Below are 22,206 nucleotides of genomic sequence, written 5' to 3' on the forward strand. Positions count from 1 at the left end.
GAAGGCAATGATGCCCACAGATAGCCTGTATTGTTGTCAGTTAAATGGGATCATGAGTGTCTGAAAGGTGTTTGAGAATGAACTGAAAATCATTTTCACAAGTGGATGATTACTTCTGCCACATGTTAACCGAAGTCTATCAGAATGGCCCAGATTTTTGAGACTGCATTAATTGCTCTTTCAACCTTGACTGAGGTTTCTCTCTAAGAAAGGCCTTTGCTGGACCAAACTACTACATGTATTGATTTTTCTTTCTGTATTTTTTTGATTGTTTGTGATAAATGAAGCCTTTTACAAGTAGAGAATTTATCATTCAAGATGTAGATAGATTGCTTCGTTCCTTAGAATAAAAAGGCTGGTCTAAAAATGATCTCTGCAGAAGTAATAAGTCCTTTCTTATTTCTCCAGCAGTGAATAGCTCCAGTATTCCTCACTCAATTATGTTTTTTAGCTATTCATCAGTGCTGTTTTTTTCATCAAAAAGTAGTATCCTGTGCTCTTGCAGTGTGGACTTGGAGCAAATAAGCTGCTATCTTCTTTCCTATGTATGTCATCATATAATCAAAACTGAATTATGATATTTAGTGATGTGTTTTTGAATTTTTATATTACAGAGGAATGAACTTAGAAAAATATTCAAAATTTATGTATTCAAAAATTAGTAACCATCAGACTTAGCTAAGAAATGGTTGATTAGTTTGTTTTTCTACTCTGTCCATTTCCAAAGGGAAAAATAATACTGCCTGAGACAAAGTGACATATAAAACATATTTATCCAAGTGTTTCAGTATTTTATAGTAGAAATGTGGTAAGTAGCAGCCTCGTATTTTTTTTTGCCCTGAAATGAAATATGCATGTTAAATGTTTATTTTATTACCACTTTGTACACAGTGAGGAACCAGGCTAATTTATAGTAGTTGCAACATTCACATTTCAATTTTGGATTGAAGAAGAGTGAAGTATTAAATCATGGTTTAAGAAAAGAAAACTTTGGGAGTGTTTTTAAAAGCTTAAGTCTAAAGGAAGTGATTACAAAGTTATTGCCTTCGGTTGAAATTTTAATTTTACTGCTGAACTGTATTATAAAATGTTTGATAACGATGGGAGAGTAGTGGATGATTGTTATTTCTACTTCACTAAGGTATTTGGCAGTGTTTCCCATAACATCCTCATAGACACGCTGATGAGGTACAGGATAGGTGAATGGACTTGAGGTGAAGTTAAAACTAGCTGAACTGCCAGGCTCAGCCAGCAGCATTGAGGGGAGCTGGAAGCCATCACTAGTGCTGTCCCTCAAGGGTCAACACTGGGTCCAATCTATTATTTTGTTATTGATAAACTAGATTATAGGACCAAATGCACTCTCAGCAAGTTTGCAGAGGACACAAAACTGGCAGAAGTGGCTGATACACAGAAGTGTTACACTGCCATTCAGCAACCTTGATAAGCTGGAAAGCAGGCAGGCAGGAACTCCGTGAAGTTCTGCAGAGGGAAATGCGGAGTCCTGTGAAGTCCTGCACCATGGGCGGAATAACCCGCGCACCAGCCAGCACAGGCTGGGGCTGACGGACTGGAGAGAGGCTCTGCAGGAAGGGCCCGAAGGGCCTGGCTCCCCGGGGCAAGGCAGAGCTGCTGGCGTGGAAGGTTCACTGAGATGGTGCAGGGCTGGAGCCTCTCTCCTATGTGGGAAGGCTGAGAGAGCTCGAGGCTGTTCAGGCTGGAGAGGAGAAGGCTCTGAGGGATATTACCTGCATGTATGTGTATACCTCATGGGAGGCTGCCAAGGGGACAAACCCAAATGCTTCCCAGTGGCAGAACAAGAGGCAGAGGGCAAAACTGAAACACAAGAAACTCCACTTGAGCATAAGACAACCGTTTTTGACTGTGAGGGTGGTTGAATACTGTGGAATATTTTACGTAAAGAAAGGTACAGCATTTGAAGGAATAGCTGTTGTATGTTTTTTTATTGCTGCTGAAAGTACTTACAAGAGTTTGAGTTTCTTGTTGATATTTTTGGCTGGAGGGAGCAAGCTAAACTTGTAGATGCATGCAACCATGCATATGCATAGGGAGAAACTGGCAGGTCTGTGAATTTGTGGCTATAAGAGAGGCTGCTCTGGTCTGTGTTACAAACATTTAACTGAGACCTGTTCAGAATCATACAACTGCTAATCCTGAAATCAAAATATTCTTCAACTTAGCTTTAGTTCCTTTCTACATCTGTTGAACTCTTGGTTTTCTTGTGAAAATTTGTGAAACCCAGGTAACATTTATATCTCAGAATTGACTCTTCTTCTGTCCTGGACACGAACTGTAGTTTCTTCAGATCCTAAATATAATTGTCTGAGTTTAACAAGGTTTCTAGGTTCTTCACTTCTTATTGATTTCAGTGGGAAATGAGTGCGTAAGAGAAGCTTAAATAGGCTTTAGGAGTCTAGGAATGTAGTTGGTTCAGGATGTAAGTGTTAGACTCTTGAGTAAGTATTAATCTTCTGATTTTACAGAAGCTTGTGCACTTGAAATGAGCATTAACTAAATCTCTTGGAAATGACTTAAATTTTCTGCCATAGGAAAAAAGGTGTCACCATGAGAGATGCACTGGAGGAGGGATTAATGGTGTAAGGTTTTCACTCTGTGTTCATACTGATTTGTAAAACTAAGTGCCATAAGGTTTTGCACTTCTATATTAAATCCTAGCTTTATCTCATGAATGCTAATGTCTTTGTAACTTATTCTTATCTAAGACTAACAGTTTTTCTAAAGCTACATAGTGAATTTTATGCTACTTTATTTCCTCAAATAACCTGCTCTTTAGCACCTTACTTAAGTGTGATTTATAGGAGGAAGAAATGAACACTGGTATTTATTTTTTTTAATGCTTTCTTATGTTTTAATTATTGATTCAGTGTAACTTTTGTCAGTTCTGCCTATACCTGCCATATGTGGCATATCTGACACAAAAAATAGTTTTAAAAACAACTATTTTTTTTCCTGTAAGCCAAAAATGTACTATTAAGACCTTGATTTTTAAAAACATTTTTCCACCCCAGTCTAGGCTGTTCATTTTCTGCTGTGTTCCTGTTAGAACAGAGTTACCACTGCTGACCATAAAAAAGATTAGTATAGCCTAGGAGGAATTCTCCCTTCGCCTTTGAATCCTTTGTGGTTATTTCAGACAAGAAGGGTGGGTACGTGATAAGGTTGTCTTTGTGCTGTAGCATTTGAGAACTGAGTGTTCGGTTGTTCCGGGCAGTCCCTGAGGCCAGGATTTGTTTGGTCCAGTGCTAGTTGTTCTAGTGGCCCTTGGCAGAGGCCAACCAGCTAGATGGGATATCTCATAGGTCATGTTTTACTCCCTTCTCTGGTTTCATAAGCAGCAGCTCCTTTTAGGCTCTTCCTGACAGGCATGGAGCCCAGTCTCTTCCTCTTTTGCTTTCTGTTAACCATGTGGCAACATAACCACAATGTCAAAAATACGTTGACACAATACCAAAAACTGTCTGTAATTTCATCTATAATGAAGGTGCTTCTTCACCAAATGATAAAGCACCTGATTCAAAGTCTGGAAGTTGCCTAATGAAAAAGGAGTTGTTTTTAATTTAACAGTCTCTATAGTGGACAACTGGTATTCAGTAAATCTGTTGTTTACACCGGAAAAACCTTATTCTTGCTTGTTTGCTGGCATTTTGTTATTTGAGTGTTTTCACAAACTCATACTGTGACTGGCTTCTTACAGGCAACACAAGCAGAGAGATCTATGGAAACCAAAACTATATATGTAAAATAAAATAAAATAAGTCAGGAGGAGTTGAATTTTTCCAATATTCAGTATTTCTGTGCAGTCAAATTGTTCTATTTTAAGCTGTGGTATAATTTTAAAGGTAACTGGCAAAATAAAGCTGATGAGCAAGTAAGCCTTATAATGTGTAATTCTTAGTTACTGTTTTTTATTATTATTATAAAGCCTAGTTTTAACTAAAAAGAATCTGCTATGTATTTTTGTGTTCCAAGTAAATAGAAAAAAAAAGCACTGCTGCTCCTAATATCATGTTTAAGGAATGGAATAACTACATTAGCTTATTTTTTCCTTTGCAGATATTTGTATGCTCTAGGACAGAAGGTTTGGAAGCGGTGGAAAAAACGCTACTTTGTCCTTGTTCAGGTTAGTTACCTGTCAGATGAAGACTTCTTTAAAAACTCCACCAGTTGTGTTGCTTATGGTCTCTGAAATAATTTGTAAATCAGTATCTTCAGGTCCTGGGGCGCAATTCCAAGCTTCTTACAGCACAGAGACTTCCTCGATAATTTATTTAAACTTGCATATTTAATAAACCTAAGTATCACTGACTTTTACAAATGAATGAATCAATCCATATATTGAGCAGTGTTTGAAACCAAACCTTGAAATTACAAGAGCGAAAATGTTGGGATCTCGAATCTGGATGAGTCTGTTTGTTAGACTTGTTAGTAAACCTCTACATGATTCTACGTGTTTCCTTCTTCCAAGCCACAGACTAAAGCTGAGTTTTGAAGTGCAAAAAAGCCCCTAAGAGACCTGTGATCTTTTTGTCCATGTTGTATTAGAAAAATAGAGAGAATAGTCAATTCCAGCCAAGTTAATTTTAGCTATCTTTTGCTTTCTATTCTGAAATTGAAATATCAAGGAAGAATATTACAGGAATTTCCAACTATGATGGAATATAGATATCACTTCAGAGCAGTTCGCAAAATCAATAAGGCTGTATAAAAGATACTGCCTTAAATCAATATTGACAGCTCTGGCTCATTTATATAATCCACGTATTACTTAATACTGACAGTCTACTTAAATTGACATGTGTGAAATAAGCAATCACTAAGCAATATCAGCCTATTGTATTGGTTTGTTATTGACATATTGATTCTTCCTCTATAGCCTAGCTTTTAGCTTATGTCAAGCTGTACTAAGGACATGAAATTTAGTCATAAGATAGAGGTTATCAGTATGATTTACACATTTTTGAAATCTAACTCAGGAGTGAAATTAGATGAATAAGGCTGATTTTTCAGGAGAGTAACATGAATAATGTGCATGTTGTGATTACTGCACACAGTAGAAATTATGGGTCATTTGTATTGGTTGTTTAGCATTATCAGAAGGTTACAGACTCTGAAAATTTTAATGATTTTGTTATATTTACTGCTTTAGCTTTTGCAGTTCAGTCACTTCTCTAGAAGGCTATCCATTTCAAAATGAAAAAAGACAGAGACAAGACATGTTCAGAAAGAAGCCACAACTGGCCTTGCAATGCTTAACTTACTTGTTTACCATCTGATATCTCCTAAATTTAATCTAAATACAGATTTGCTTTTGACACTTTAATTTCATTTGTTCTATAATTTAAGAAACATCCGTTTATTTAATGAATAATCTTTATCTGAATATTTCAGGTACAAGCTGGTTCTTGCTGCCTTTCTGGTGGCTGTCAAGAGGAGTTTGGACTTTATCTTGAGAAAGTGGAAATTCTAAAATTTAATCTTGTTTTTTTTTCAGCTAAAGCTAAGTAAAAACTTATGTATGTGTACAGAATATTCACCAGAATGTGTTCCTAAGTATACAAATTCATGGACATTACCAGTGGCTGAAGGGGAGAAATGAGCAACAAGTGGTCAAAGGCAGTGGGAGTGAAAGTGAGAATTACAGTCTGGAAAAGTTGTCTTATAATAAAACTAGAGAAACCCAATTTAAATCAGCCAAGAAAGGGAAAAAAGTTAAGGAGATGACTTAATCGAGTGAGTATTTAAATGGAAAGGTGCTTTGAATAACAAATGACTCTTTAGCAGAAAAAAATGAATAATGATAAAATCAAATGGCTGACTACAGCTAGACACGTTAGGACTGGAGCTATAAGATTGTTTTTTATTTTAAATTGTGGGTGATGGTTAAAACAACTTAGCTTGGGATGCGATAGATTCTTCATCATTAAAAACCTTTAAACCAAAATACAGTACTTTTCTAGGATACATACATGAAAGTAAAATCATGGACTCAATGCACAATGCTAGGTAAAATTCTGCAGTGTATGTTATTCTGGGGACAGGCTTGCTGATTGTAATTGTTTCTAGCCTGAAAATTTGTGTTTATGAAAATAATAGACTATATTTTTTTCATTTATTTATGTTTAGTTGTCTCTCCTTGTTGCATCTCATTAAAGTGGATTTACTAAACTTGAATTCTTGGTTGTCTGACTTCTAACCTTACAATATTGCTCAAACACATATTTATTTTACGTGAGAATTTGTTATTTATTTACTTAATATAATTGCAATAAATTAATAATGTACAGAGAAACTATATACATAAAATCAGAACTTGGACTATATATTCTGTAAAACTCACTTCAATTAATGTGAAATATCTCTATATTCCACATTATAATAATGTAGAATTTGCTATAATGTTGAATTCTCTATAAATAGAATTCTCTGTAACATAGAATTCTTTTCACTGTAGAATTTTGCTGTGATGCTGAATAATTAGTTGAATTTTACAGAGAGCTGTTATACTTGTTATATTTGTTACTTCTTTTGCTTGTGTGCTCTGTGGAAGAGGACATTCTGTCATTGTATACGATATGCATAGTCCAATTTTTCAAAGGATTTTCAGAATTAATGTAACAAAAACATACTGAAAACAAAGGAATATTTTTCAGAGCATTATGCAGATAATCACATACCTTCCATTTTTATTTTTCATGCATATCAGTAAAACATAAAACATAAAAAGTGAAACATCTTTTGTCAGTAGTAGTTGAAGCCATCGTGTTTTGAGGTGCAGCAGTGTGCAGGTACAGCATTCACTAAAATGAGGATTAAGTGGAAGTCAGCTGTTGAAATTTGACTTCAAAAGGGATGTAATTCTTGAAACTGTAACCAAAGCAATGCCCCTAGGAATGGTGAGCCACGCAATCAACAGCTGAGATAGATAGAGGATGGACTGTCTCCATCAGGCAAGCATCACTGGATCCTGCCGTAATTTGGCAGACCCAGCAAGTGATATTGCCCTTCTAGAGGGAGCAAGAGCCTACCAGTGAGTTGGCCAGACATCCCACAGTCCAGGAATCCTGGAGATGGGAGCTGCAGATGTCCATAAAAAATCAGTTTCTTTAAGTCTTAGATGTTCTCAGATTGAGAAGCAGCTTCTTCTGGTCACCTTTTATGTCTTTCCAGCTCTTTTAACACCACAGTTTCTTTCAGTGATTGCTTTTCCTCCCTCAGCTGCTACCTTTCCTTATCTTTCCAATTGGTTTTTCTTTAGCTCTTCTTATCACCTTCTATTCTGTCTCTGGAATCTTAAATCACATGATGAATTATATTCTTTTTTTTTAGTTTCTTTTTTTTTTTTTTTTGGTGTGGGGGGTTAACTTAGTCATTCAGAAGTAACTTATGTAAACTTGATTTACCTGCCACGTATTCGACCAATCTAAGCAACATGGAGATGTTTGAATGCAAGTGTGAAAGATCTGGAAATTTTAAAATAAAATAACTGTTAGCGTTATGTGTTTTGCAGGTTATGTGTTCTTGCTTTCAGCTACATGATAATTATTCTGTAAGTCCCTCTGCATAGAGGATTTTTGTACAGAAAACATCTTCTTTTTCTCCAGCTTCATGAAATACAGGACTCCCTCGTGCAGCAGACTGAGCAGTTTGGCCAATACCAAGAATTTTTCCTAACAGTACCTAGTTCACTTCCTTTCAATTTTTCTTTTAAGTTACACCACAAAATACATCACATTTCAGAAAACTACAAGCAAGCATGGTTTTGGCTTTTCTCCTTCCTTTTGACAGGCTTGGATACTGACAGTTTTGCATGGTATACAATATTTCTGAAAAAATATTTTTTATTTCTTTGGCCCAGCCGAGAGCTGGTTTACACAGCGGCACATGCGATACACAACATTAGCCCCTGACTACTGTCAGGTAAAGCTGTGGGATGGAATTCAGCAATTAAGACCTCCCTCCTTTCTTACTCAGGTTAGCCAGTACACATTCGCTATGTGCAGTTACAGAGAAAAGAAATCTGAGCCTCAGGAACTGATGCAGCTCGAAGGATATACTGTGGATTATACAGCTCCTCACACAGGTACTTTCTTAATTTTGAAGTATGACAAGTTTGTGTAAAACAGCTTACTCACTTTGTTTGTCTTGATCTACCAGCTAACAATACCATGACTGTTTTTTTTACCTGCATCTAAATGTGTTCCAATTACTCCTGTAAGATTTTCTAGTGTGAAAAAATCATGATTTTATAAGAATCTGTTCAAAGATGAAGTAACAATAAGCTCACACTAAAGTTGTCTGAAATGCTATAGAGCTGTGGATGTGATACAAAAAAAAAACCAGTAAGATCTGATCAGCGCTTCACTTTTTTCTCTATTTTGATGGTGGAATCATCTGGCAATGTGAAGTGGATTCCTATATGATGTAGAAAAGGAGGTGAATAAAAACAGTGCTTGCTGAAGACAAGTCACTCAGACTAATCAGAGGTAGAGCAGAAGGTATCAGAAAAACTACACAACTACAAACTACACAACTTAGCAAAAAACAAAGACAAATCAAGTTGTGCAAGTGGAGAAAAATACATTGTAGCTGCACAGTGGGCAGTTATGAATTAACTATTTTTGTGTAAGAAAGAGACCTATAAGTTATTGATGGTCGTTCTTTGAAAACACTGACTAAATGTTTAAACTAACTGAAAAGGCAAGCAATATTTAGAAGATATCTGGAAAGTCCAAAGCTTTTATACCACATAAAAGACTCTTCTGCATCCAGATTGAATATTGTGTGTTGTTTTGGTTATGTTCTCTCAAAAAAGAAATGCTACAACAACAAAAAAGTACCAAGAAAGGAGCAGCAGGTATGACAGAGGCATGGACTTGCTTTTGTTCAAGAAAAGATAAGTAGATGGTGACTTTGAGCTAAGAAAGTAATGCCTTGAAAGAGGGTATAATAGAAGAATATAAACTTGCATATGGCATGGAGATGATGGATGAAGAACTCATTTTTCATTGTTGATCATCCCGCAAGAATGGGGCGCACTAGTCAAAATTACCAGGTCACCTGATAGCAAAACCAAAAAATGTTTGCTTTTTTTTTCCCAAGAAGCCTAATTAAAGAATAGAACTCATATAATGGAAACTGAAAGTATAAAGGGGTCCAGCAAAAAGTTCTCTAAGGGAAAAAAATCCAATAGAAAAAAAGCAAACGCAAATTTGTGGAAATAATCCTGTTTTCTGTATTTATTCTTGTTTTTTATTTATTATTCCATATATTACTATTTAATGTCTGTAGCTCTTGATTTTCTCATACTGCCAGATCATAAATACCTTGAAAATTTGTGTTCTTTCTTTTTTTTTTTTAATCTTCCCCCATACTCAGAAGGAAACTAGTTTATTAAGCTACTAACCTTAGGTTAAGCAGAAGTATCTTGTTCTTGTTAATATTACTTTCCTATCTCCTGAACCAGGTCTTCAGGGTGGTCGAATGTTTTTCAATGCTGTTAAAGAAGGGGATACAGTAATATTTGCCAGTGACGACGAGCAGGATCGGATACTATGGGTTCAAGCGATGTACAGAGCTACAGGTCAATCATATAAACCTGTTCCTGCAAGTCAGGCCCAGAAGATGAATCCTAAAGGAGGAAATGTCAATGCGGATGTTTCCCCACTTTGTAAGTTGCCCTTTTCTTTTCTTTTCTTTTCTTTTCTTTTCTTTTCTTTTCTTTTCTTTTCTTTTCTTTTCTTTTCTTTTCTTTTCTTTCTCTTCTCTTCTCTTCTCTTCTCTTCTCTTCTCTTCTCTTCTCTTCTCTTCTCTTCTCTTCTCTTCTCTTCTCTTCTTTTCCCTTTTTTTTTTTAAAGGCAGTAATATGTAGTGATTCCCACACTGAAGATTTATTAAGCGGAACTCATTCACTAGGGAAGTGTGCCTAGTAAAGAGCTAGCCAGCTCTTTACCTCACATTGTTACTGCTGTCCAGGGAAATCCTGACTTGAAGGTCATTATTTTTATTATAATCCATGAAAATATGACAGTCAGCTGCATCTTCACTGCAGTTGGCCATATGGAAATGGTTGTTCAATATACATTATATTTTTCAGTAATCAGATAGTATAATGTTGAATAGAAAAGCAAAATTTATTCTCAGAATTTCCTAGATTTAGGCCGGCTTTATTATACATTATACATATAAAAATAAAATAAATACACTATATATAAAAAAGTCTCAAAATTGTAATAGTAGTATTAAAATTGTAAAAGTAGTATTAAAGAATAATAATTCTAAAGACTAAAAATTAAGATTTCCTTATTTTCTTTGAAATCAATATAGCCTCAAAGAAAATTAAGATACATAGCTTATTTTAAACATGTATGATTTTTTCACATAATCTATTTAGAAATATTTCGTAACACAGATATAGACATGTAGGAAGCATGTATAACTTTTTGTTTTAGTGGCTGGAGGGAGCAACTTTCCTGTCTTAAAAAACTAATATGATCCAAAGTTGTTTTTGTGATAGCCATCAAAGGTATGTAATACCATATTTGTGTGTATAGTAATCCTTTTCAGCTTCATCTCTACGTAAACTCATAGAGGAGAGAAACCCTTTTAGATTCAACTTGGTTTGACATCCAAAGTGTGTAGCAGGCAGCCCCGTTAACCCTACTACTAACAGGGCAGTAACTTGATCTCAAGTCCTTTTATCCACCCTGTAATTTCTTGTTATGCCATTAAGAGGTGGCGGTCTTATAGGAAAGCGCTTAGGCACTTCTATTAGGACTGCTGTTAAAGCGGTCTTATACTGCACCCACTGAGAAAAAAAATGTTCAAAAATTTATAATGTTATTAATTCAGAATGTTTTCACTTTAAAGCCTACATGGTGCCCATACTGCTTTGAGTAAAAAACTTGCAGTCTTCAAAAAACAAATGAAAAAGTGTTGTTTGCAACATGGGTGCAAAGCTGAGATGTGAAAAACACAATTGTAAGTTCACATATATTGTATTTTCAGCAATTAAATTAATGATAGTAATAAAGAACTTGAAAGGCAAGTCTCCATATCTTGTTTTTACCTTAGTCAGTGAGAGTGACTGCCATACTTGGGTAAAATGAAAAAAAAAGTTTGTTTTAAAGGCAGTTTAAGGGAAAATTAAAAACCTTTTGATATCATGTATTTTTCCCTCATATGGATGTATCAACTTGCCAAAGCTGAAATGATGAACTGTATGTAAATCAGAAATCTAACATATTATTGGTTTTAATACACTTTAATGTCAGTATTTTGTAATTAATTCATGACATTTCTGGCAGTAGAGTAACTAATATGAAATCTAAGTTAATGTGAAGTTTTAAAGAATCAGTTTGACTGATTTCAGTAATAAATGCAATTCTGCCTTCGTGAAGAAAAATTTATTCTTCTATTGCATGCACATAAGGCAAAATTCATATAATGAAATGAATCAATGTGCAAGAAGTCACTGAAGTCATTTTTAATAAAGATATGAAGTCAGGTGTTGGAGAGCGAATTTACATATTAACTGAAACTCACTTGCAGTTTTTCTGCTTTGCTGCATGCAACATTAGTGACCAGAGAGTTTCTCAACTACTTGTTTTTCATTTGATGCACCATGTAAGCGTTTCCAACCAATACAAGATCACATTGTGCTCATTCTCAAATTATATCACACAAATCCCCTTTACCTAAGAGAAAAGAAAACAAACTAGGGCTGTATAAAGCAAATGTAATTTAAGAATACTGAAACCTTGCAAGTCTATCCCAATCTTCCTCATCCTTTAGGGACATAAGAAATGCAACTTAGCTGTCCTGATGTACAAAAATAACCTGTAATAGACTGCAAAAAAGAAGATATTCTTAAACTTCTGGATGAAGAGAAAACCTACTTAAAGGAGACATGCTTCAATAGTTTTAGATATTGTGTTGAGAAAAAAAAGCATCTTCTGTAGTCCTGAAACGCTGTTGACAAATAAAGAAAAGCAAATGAAAGCTGTCATTAGACAAATGAATATATTAGATGAGGATTCATATGTCACATACCTAGCTGTATTGCATGGGTGTTATGGAAGTTGATGTTAATTATTTGCAAAAGAAAAAGAAAAAAATATTGTAGTCAAAATTCTACCTTCCAAAGTTAGCATTGTATTATTAGCTAAAAACGGTAACTTGCCAAATTGCAAGAATTTCATCTAATGTCCTTTTAATATTTTGGTGAAATTAAATTCATAAATGACAATGAATGATTTTTCCTAGACAGTCACTATTTTTTATATTATCATGGCAAAATTCATGGAGGATTTTGTTCTTATAAGTTGTAGTAGAATTGTTTCCTACAATCTATGACATGAACAATTAAGAAACCTCTCATTTTAGATGCAAAACGCTGTGTCTTTTGCAGCTATTGCTGCCTTATTACACATAAAATAATTCCTTGCTAATTCCAGAACAACCTCATCTTTTTTTTGTTTTGAGAAGATGCAGTGCCTTATCTTTGCATCTTCTGGAAAATATAAATAAATTGCACATAATAATACTTAAATTAGGACTTCATCTTTTTTTTAAGGTAAATTTCTTTGCTTTGTAGCGTTTGCACTGGACCAGATGCTGTGTGTCAGATATCTAGGACTTGGTCTATCATAAATACAATAGACTTAAGGCTTCAGTATATGATCTAATTCTAACAGCAACTATTTATTTTAGAGGAAGTAGAGTTGCATTTTATATTTGAATCATTTTCACTGTTGAATACATGTCATATTTGCATTGTTTTCACTGAAAGGGCAGCTAAACTAATTTCTGACTGCATTTTTTTTAAACAAACGGTGCTTTGGTTTTAAAGATGCTGAATAGAACTGTAGGTGTTTGGGTTAAAGTGCTGTGAGAAAATGAAGCATTCTTTAGTAAAGGAGCAATCTTTTAGAGTGTTTCCGCAAAACTTTCACATTTGCTTTCAAACTCTTCTCCTCCCTAGCCATTTTTTTTTTAGTTTTCAAGTACTCTATCTTAGGATCAATAGAGTCTCCAACCTGGGTTAAGCTTCTGTGTTTGGTTTTGAAGGAATCTGCCATAACAGTTTTATCCAAGATGTTTTCCCTGTCCGTGTCCAATTTCAAAGGAGTCTATTTCCTTTTCCTGTACCCCTTTAAGACTCTGAAATCTTTCCACGTGAACGCTTTCCACGGGAGACCTTTCCATATGGATATCAGCAGCTCTGAGTGCAGCAGAGCACAGTGGAAACCCTGTGTGTCCGTCCCTGCTGCTGGGCTGCTGAGCCTCCGCGAGGCCGAGGGAGGTAACTTGCTCTCTCAAAACCTTGCCCTACACACAGCAATAGTCACTGAACCTCTGTAATAATATTTAGCAATGCATTATGTAACTAACATTTTTTTCTCACAAAATTAAAAATGAACTTTTTAAGGAGTTTTATGTCGCTCCTTATCTAGGTTGCAAGAATAAAAAGAGAATCCTAAACTAGTATAATATAGCAACCAAGGTAATTAATATGAAGACATTCATATTTATTTCTAGTGACCAATTCAGGGTAGCCTTAAAGTTACACAAAGAAGATTCTTTTTTGAAGTTTCAAATTTTCATATTTAGATTTTGTTGAAAGCCTGTATGCCTTGAATTTGCACTGACTTGCATTTTTAATCATCACTCTTTGATGTACTCTTTCAGCCCTACCTGTAGTCATATGATAATTAATATAAGGAATAATCTCTTAAAATAAAAGCTTGGTTGACACACAATTTGGAAAAAAAAAGAATATCATGAGCAACAGAAACAAAATGTTGATTATGTCAGGGCCAGTTATGTGCAACTTTTTGCAGGCTTTGTACAAAAGAGTATTTAAAATAACATGAACAAAATCTATCCCCCTCAGAGTGGAATCAAAACAAACACATCAGTAACTCCTGAAAAGGAACTATACATGTATTTATAATAAAATATTTGTTGATTGCTCTTCAGAGCAATTATCACAAATACAAAAAATGTAAATGCTGTTTTTGGATGAGTGCAGCAGCAGTATACCAATGACCAAGCCTTGTATTTCTAATTAAACTGAATATGTACATGTTGTTGTTCAAGATGTGTAACAGATTAGGATTATTTCTGTAGGACATTCAGAAAAAAAATGATATCCTTCATTGCCAATATGATAAACATATGTAAGTATGGTGTTGAAATCAAATTCCTAATTCCAATTTCCAAGCAACTTGATGCTGTACTTCTGTTGTAAAAGGTGGATCCAAAACAAAAATGAAGACAGGCCAAGCAGTGATCAAGGAAAAGAGACTGATTTTAACTTTTGCTATACTGAGCAGGCGTGCTGCAACCCAAATCACAGAATGCTTAAGAAAACACAGCAGTAACAAAGCCAGAAGTTTTCCAGGGGTAGTAATGTTTCAGGGAAAGCATCAAAAAAAAAATTATTCATCTCAGTCACATCCAAGGTGCAGAAGGTAATTGCCTTCTTAATGCCTGATACACTGGGAGATGTAGTCATACAGTTAGAAAAGCCAGAGAAGTAATGGCCAGTCTGTTCATAATTTCACCATAACAAAGGAATGACAACAGCATATGAGGGGATTTCCGTGTTTTATTGAGGCAATGCAAAACCAACATCATTCTAGTCCTAGACAGCCATGGATTCATTTCCACATTATTTCATTATTTCTTTCTAATTTTTATTATTATCACCTTCAATTTTTTAAATGATGTTTTATGGGAATAAGCAGAATGTGATTTACATTACATTACTGGTGTCATAATACATATGCACAAAGAATGCCTCCAGTTAATCATTGAGCTTTTGAATAGCAGGTAATGTTCCTGTAGTACAGTTTGTTTAATATAGTTGTGAAATGCTTGTGTGTTCGTTTTATTCAACCTTTTATAAACAAAGTGAAATAGAAGATATTTTTTATTTTACATAGTTTCCTCAGCACTTTTTATCTACCATACACATTTTGTCCCTGAAAGCATGGAGTAACTTCACCATCTCTGCATGTTCCTCCCTTCTCCTTCATGTGCTTTTCCAGCTTGTCTCCACCTATCCCCGTCTCTCATTTAATACCATTAGGTTAATGCCAGCACCACCACCAACCGAACAGACAGTCAGTAAGTCGTCTTTGTTCTTCTTCTTCTGCCACTCAAAAGATACAAAACCTTCCTCTTCAAATCCCTCATATGGCAAAATACTGGCAATACGCTATCCCCAGTCTTACAGTTGACCCAGGTTGGCCAACCTTGGTCATAATGCAAGGTTCCTTGCATCATGCTACCTTTTCTCCATCTATTATTTGGTTTTCAGATATTTAAGTAAGAAGGTCTTTACACAGATTGTCTCTCTGGCCTATGTGTCTGAGTACATAACACTTCAGAGCCCTGGGTCAAATTGCTTCCACGGTGCTTAAACGCATGCAGGGATGTCCATGAGAGCCACAAAAGGGAGAGGAGCATCATTTTACAGAACCAATGCCAGTAGTTTACCCTAGCAGAGAAGAAATGTCACAAAAAATGTGCCCCAGGTTTTGGATTTAAACAGGGCAGAGATAGTTCTTAGTGATTTGGTTCTCACTAAGAATCCCTCAAGTACATGGTGTAAATAAACATGATGTTCTTGGTAGTCTTAACTTAGGAAACTCTTAGCCGAGTAGATGGTGATTTTATGGGTTTTGCAGCTGGGCTAAGATGGCAGAGGGCGTATTCAGGATGCTATTCTTCTAAAATGAATATCCTCATCTAAAAGAATACCCAAAAGATTTGCTAAAATCTCAGCAAGAGCTTTTCTAAGTTTTTATCATGGTTTTTAAAGATATATACCTCATATTTTTTTTCTGTCTCGATCTAAAAAGTGGATGATTATTTTTAGATAACAGTTTCGAAGTGGTAAAATAATAATGCAGTCTGAAGCAGACCACATAATGTGGAAATAGCAGCCAAAAAAGTTTGAGTGTTTGAGAAAGTTAGAGGTGACTGAAAGCAGGACAATATATTTGATTAAGAAGGGAAGAAAGTACGTTGTGGAAAAGCTGGAGAAGTAGTATTCCTACAGAGTTTTCCCCTTTTCCTCTTCCTAATATTTCCCAAACTTGAGAATGTGTAAGGGTGAAAATGGAATTCTCCTTTTTTCTTAGCTATATACCATCATATACTAATTCTTCTGTCTTTTGCTTTTGTATAGTTTGAACAGGGCCTCTAAAGCTCATTTCTGCAGCTATTTGAAAAATATAGTTTAATACTAACAAATTTTTAAATCACGGTCATAAAACACTCATTATTCTTCCTTAGCACACAGTCTTCTCTCAGTTTCTTAGATTATCAACAATACTTTTCATTCTCTTTCAAAAATATTTACTATTTCTCTTGTATGTCTATCATAATGACAAAGTAAATTTTAATATATTACATTAGATCTATTTTTCTATTATTTTCTGCTTGCCCACAGCTAGTAAAGGTAAGTTTTAACTGTTTCTCTATTTTTAGAATATATTTGTTATCAGAATTTCTATTAATGTTTGACAACAATATTATTTGGACTGTTTGATTCACTTATGCCAGATGGTGGTCAGTCTTGGTTATTGCTTAGAATTAAATGTAGCAAGTATGTCTATTTTAAAATAAATATTTTTTGCTTATTATCCAAATTATCTATCAGCAAATTCTTCTTTCTAGATTCCATTACCATCAGTGCTAACCTTCTGACAGTCTAGACTACTGTATCAGAAAGTGGAATGTTTGTTTATTTGATTTGTTTTACATCCAGTGTCTAGATGTCTGCAGCAGTGTCTGGATTCCAGATGAATAGAATTAATTACTGGGGTGGGGTGGAAGAATTATTTTATATTTTCATAGTTAACCAGAGGAAAAGATCAAGCCAGTTAGGAGAAGTCCCACTATGTTTAATTTGTATAGGAAAGCAATGACTGAAACAGATATTAATCCTTTTTTCTTTTCTTTAAACTATCATTTCATAACTTAGATATTGATGTAAGAGGGAAAACCAACAAGAAGGTTATAGAACAGTAACATTAAGCAGACTGTGTCTGAAAAATGATTATCTGTGTGTGGGTCATTTGGGGAGCTATAGGTAACTTTACATAGTAGTTTAATAGTTTCAGTAATGTAGTTATGTTCACAGTATGTTGATACTAGTTATATCTTTGAATTCATGTTAGTTATATCTTTGAATTCATGTGTTCAAGTAAAATTATTTTAAATTATTTAAGAAAGAACATTTCATGTAACTAAGTCAAAATAGGGGCTGAGTTTGTGATTACTGATAGGCTGGTCTAATGGACATGGAAATGTTGTTGATCTGTGTAATCGCACTTGCTACTGCACCTTAAACCCTAAAAAAAACATGCTGCTGTGTCTCTGGGATGATAGTCTCATACCTTATACCATTGATGTACTGTCATACTGTTTATTTGCTGCAACCACCTTGGTGAAATCTGTCACATGGATGTGACTCTTGCTTTGACAATGCAAAGCCAAGTGATATGAATTAGTTTCTGCATCTTTCCAGGATGTGATGCTGCAGATCCTTCAGCTTGAATTAAATAATTCTTCCATCCGCAAATACAGCTGAAAGTTGGATTTGACATGGATCAATATGATCTGGGGCTAAATTTCTAAATGTGACTGATTATGTTAGCATCATGCCCACAGATCAATATTGAGTTTTATTATGAACCTGACTCTATAATTGGGTTTAATCAATAAACTTTTGTCTCCTTTTCTTTAGAAATTTTCAGTTTGTATTATGCAGGTTTTTTTTGTTCTTTTGGTTTTTTTTTGGAATTGCATTTAGGATACACTTAGATCTATACTTTTCTAGTAATGAATATAAAAAGACTCAGGTTTGAATTTAAAGGAACAAAGAGGTAAGACCCTATTGAAAGGGGAAGTCAATTTTTAAGTTGATAAGACTGTTCACCCCGATACAGTCTATAGAATCTAAGACAGCTAATGTGCTAATACATAACTAGTCCTTTTGGGCACTGTAAGGCTTTTTCTGTCCATACTTGATAGATAATTCACATTGAGGACTTTGACAAAACATAGCATTAACGAAAGCAATCACTAGAGCTTCTCTTTTGATAAACCCGCGGGGTTTAGAGGCGTTGAAAGATGCAATCTGTGAAGAACAATAAATTTGGGCCTTTGATTGAAGTGCCATTTGGGATGGTATGTTTTCTTCATCTATTTACACAAAAATGATGCTCCCTTTTTCACTACTCTTTGCTTGAAGGTTGAAGGGGCTCTTTGCCATTACTACATTAAGGTTTGTCTCATTAAAAGCTGAGTACAAAAAGAAGGCTGGAAATGACCTAGCTCAAGCTAGTGTGTTCATTTCTGCTCCAGTTTGCCATTTGAGAAGTAGTGTTCAAGCCATGAGGAATATTTCTGAGTGCTGCTTGGATCTGCAGTAAATATGTTCTTCCTTATTAGAAAAGAAATAAAAACTTTTTTTTTTCCAGTGGAGCAAAGGAGATTTATTTATTTATCTCACTCAAATTAGAGAGTCACACAAATTCAGGAAATGGTAGAATAATTTTTCGTATTCATAAACAGTTGTAAATTGTAGCATTTTAAGAGCTCCACTAGAAAAGAGTGCATTTAGAAATATTTTAGTATGCTATGGTGTATTTTTAGGTAGCTTGCTAAACTATTGTTTTTAGTTTGTCATTTGATTGCAACTTTATTTTTTTCACTGTTACACTCCATAGATTTTTATGGCAATACAAATATAATTCATTAAAATTATTTGTCAGACTGTAAAGGCTCTGTAATTAGAAATACATGGAGCACCTAACCATGTACTTGTTTCTTTGTAATTTGTTTTCAAGAAAGTGTATATATTGGGACTTATATAACGTGTGTGCCCTTTTTTGTTTGGAAATGGGCACGCACACTCACATGTGATGTTCTACACATTTTCTCCTTTCTATGAACAGATGCAGATCGTGGTCAGAAACATGGCATGGATGAGTTTATTTCTGCTAACCCCTGCAAATTTGACCATGCTTCCCTCTTTAGACTGCTTCAGAGGCAGACCTTGGATCACAGATTGAATGATTCCTATTCCTGCTTGGTGAGTACTGCCTGGGAGATAGATAGAAAGTGAGAAATAGTTGTTACTAAGTGGTCCTTTCATCTTGGTTCATTCAATAGCTGTGGTTGTCGTTGGAATAAAGAATCCAATCGATTGGCTTCAAATTTGAAAATTATACACTTGTGAACTTTTGCTAGGCCACTCAATAGAGAAGTAAAGAGATTCAGATGGTCTCTGATTTTCCCAGCTAAAGTTTATCATGGCCTCTATGGCAGTTTGAATAAAAACATAAGATTTTGATAATCACAATAGCCCCTTTGGAAGGAATAACTGACACCTGTAAAGACATTTTAAGGGACAAATGCAGCCTGCCACATATCAGACAGAGTCATCTGTCTTGCAGTTCTTCATTCCTTTGTGCTCTGGGGAAGGAGAAGCGCCAAAGGAAAGGAAGAAAAACCGCAGTAGATTTATGAATATTTTTGCATTTCCTGAATTAAGTAACAGCTGAGAGCATAATTATTAAACACAAACAAGTAAAGTGTGACCTCTGCTTCAGAATGTGTGTTTTTCATGTTTAAGGACAGCTATAAAAGAGAAGAGACTGACTTAACATTCTTCCCATATTTACAGCTGCAGTTTTCTTTTTCTTTGTAATATTATTTCCATTATGTGCTTTTAGAGGTTAGGAGTTGAAGATGGGGCTCTGCTTTCATTTACAATAGGGAAGAGCAGCAGTAATCCTATAAAAGTCAGACTGTACACACATATTAGCCAGTTTTGTGTGGATCAGACCTTGTGATCTTTTTATTTCTTTATATTTCACTTGAAAATGTCTGGAATAGTGATCTAGGCACTTAATTTTGACACCTAAATATACCTAATTTTGATGAATATCTAGAAAAGTTATGCAGCTCATATTTTTCACTTTGCTAATCCAACAGCAGCAAATAATCTTTTTGTTTGTAATAAAAAATAAAATAAAATAAAAATAAAAATATAAAATACTTGGTTATTTGTTGACAGTTGCTTCCTTTTTAAAACACTACCAGATAAGTATGTATAGAAAAAGTTAAAGGACTCATTTTCTGTCTGTGGGTTGCACACTGAATCAAAGAAAAGGCCTGAAGGTACATCTGTACAAAGTAATTGGCACTCAAAGAGAAAATGGTTAGCTTTCTAACAGTGCATTGGGGTCAAAATCTTTTTTCATAATAATAATATAGTAAGACACTTAATATAACCTTGAAATCAGGAACTTGCAGGAGAGGTTATTTGAAATACACAGTGCTATAGCAACCATAAAGCAGATGCATTTGTTATTGTTCTTTTTTAAAATTCATCTTTTAATAAGCAGAACGGGTAATCATTTTTGGTGAAATTGCATATTTAACATATTATACATATTTTTACTATTAAAATATTAAGAAATAGAATGTGTGAGCATATCTTTCAGTGTAATATTTTTCCTGAATGCTTATTTTCTATATTTTTTAAAAAAGGGTATCCTTATATTTCCATAAAATACAATCAATCGTACATGCAACCGTTTTTTTTTTTTTAAATGTTCTTTTAAGAATGAGAAATAAGCAGAGTTTCTGATTAAACTATTATCAGACCTAAACTTTATAATTTCATAACCTCTTAGACAGTGGGGAGATGTTTTTTTTTGGTTGGTTGGTTGTTTTTTTTCAGTTTTATAATAATTAGGAACTATGTAGTTCTCTAGTATTCTAATACTATGTACTGCATAGCTGTTCAGCATTGGCGAGAGTTATGCATCTTGTGGAGTTTGCAAGGGCAAGAAAAGCATATGACCACACTAAAGGAGATCTCTTTCAGAGAGTGAAATCCTGTAATGAGATGTTTAAAAATTTGCATTCTGCTGAATTTTTTTATATTCTAAAAACATACAGGAGTTTTAATACGGGATTATTTCATTTTGCTATTTTTAAGAGTTGAAATGTATTCAGCTGTTCATCATCTATTTCATAAACATGAAATTCAGTTAAAATTTCTTTCTTTCTTTCTCCTTCCAGCAAAATGTTTTATTTTCCAACAAATATTTCATGTAAACTACATGAACTAGATATTAGTCTAAAATTCTGAGTAAACTAGGTGTAATAAAACTAAATGATCTCTAGAAATAGTTGAAGACTAATAAAGGCAGTGAAAGCACTAACTCCAATGAGGTGACTCAGGACCAAACAGATTTAAAGAATAACTGTGAGCAATACTCACTAACAAATAATATGTTGAATCCAGGATCTGAGAGAGAACATAGAATTTATCACATGCAACTCACATGCAACTGTTTAACCACAAATAACTTGAACTGGATATATTTTCAAGTATTGTTTCCTACAATTTTTGCTGATATTTTGTGTAAATGTTAAGACTTCTGATCTGGCAGAAGTATTCACAAGCAGCATTGAAATGTAGTCTTCAGCTCCTAAATTGATGTTATAAATTCATGACCTGCAAAATCATTAAGTTCAGTTATTTCTCAACCTCTTTTAGTCACCTGGCAGGGATTGGGAGAGGGAAATATCACAGTTAAGAAAAATAAATAAATAAATCGCCTATTTAAAGCTGCCACTTAGTAGCTGTGGATTTCCAATCAAGTGAATAGTTATTTTACATTAGGTAGAGTGTCAGATATTGATATAATTGAATCTGTAGAAGATTTTCGATGTATTAGCCAGTTTTTGTAAATCATCTATTCCATAGTTCTTTAGAAAGTGGCCTCTTTTTGAATCTTGCTGCTATCCATTCTATCCTCAATAGTCAGCTTTAAATCACTGAGGTCTAAAAAGTGTATAAAATGCATATAAAAATATTTCTTTCTTCTTTGTTTGATTTAAAAGCGTAGAATCATAGAATCATAGAATGCTTAGGGTTGGAAGGGACCTCTAGAGATCATCTAGTCCAACCCCCCTGCACACACAGGGTCACCTAGAGCACGTGGCACAGGACTGCAGGTTTTGAAGATCTCCAGAGAAGGAGACTCCACAACCTCTCTGGGCAGCCTGTTCCAGTGCTCTGTCACCCTCACTGTTAAAAAATTTTTCCTTAAGTTCCTGTGGAACTTTTGG

At 34.6% G+C, this 22,206-nt stretch overlaps 1 protein-coding gene across 3 annotated transcripts in view; it reads left to right on the forward strand.

The window, feature by feature from the left end:
- CADPS2 (calcium dependent secretion activator 2) overlaps positions 1–22,206 on the forward strand; it is a 284,907-nt gene that overhangs the window by 168,825 nt on the left and 93,876 nt on the right. For 2 of the 3 annotated variants that reach the window (XM_088521874.1, XM_088521875.1), the window contains exons 9-11: positions 4,096–4,162; positions 8,014–8,122; positions 19,014–19,150. In XM_088521874.1, coding sequence (XP_088378000.1) covers positions 4,096–4,162; positions 8,014–8,122; positions 19,014–19,150 — 313 coding nt within the window. Of the gene's footprint in view, positions 1–4,095; positions 4,163–8,013; positions 8,123–9,505; positions 9,710–19,013; positions 19,151–22,206 lie in introns of all 3 variants that reach the window. The other variant, XM_088521873.1, reaches the window with a different exon arrangement.

Source organism: Tinamus guttatus, unplaced genomic scaffold (genome assembly GCF_059628265.1).
Source record: "Tinamus guttatus ecotype Peru unplaced genomic scaffold, ASM5962826v1 Tinamus_guttatus_pri_ptg000138l, whole genome shotgun sequence".
NCBI lineage: Eukaryota > Metazoa > Chordata > Aves > Tinamiformes > Tinamidae > Tinamus > Tinamus guttatus.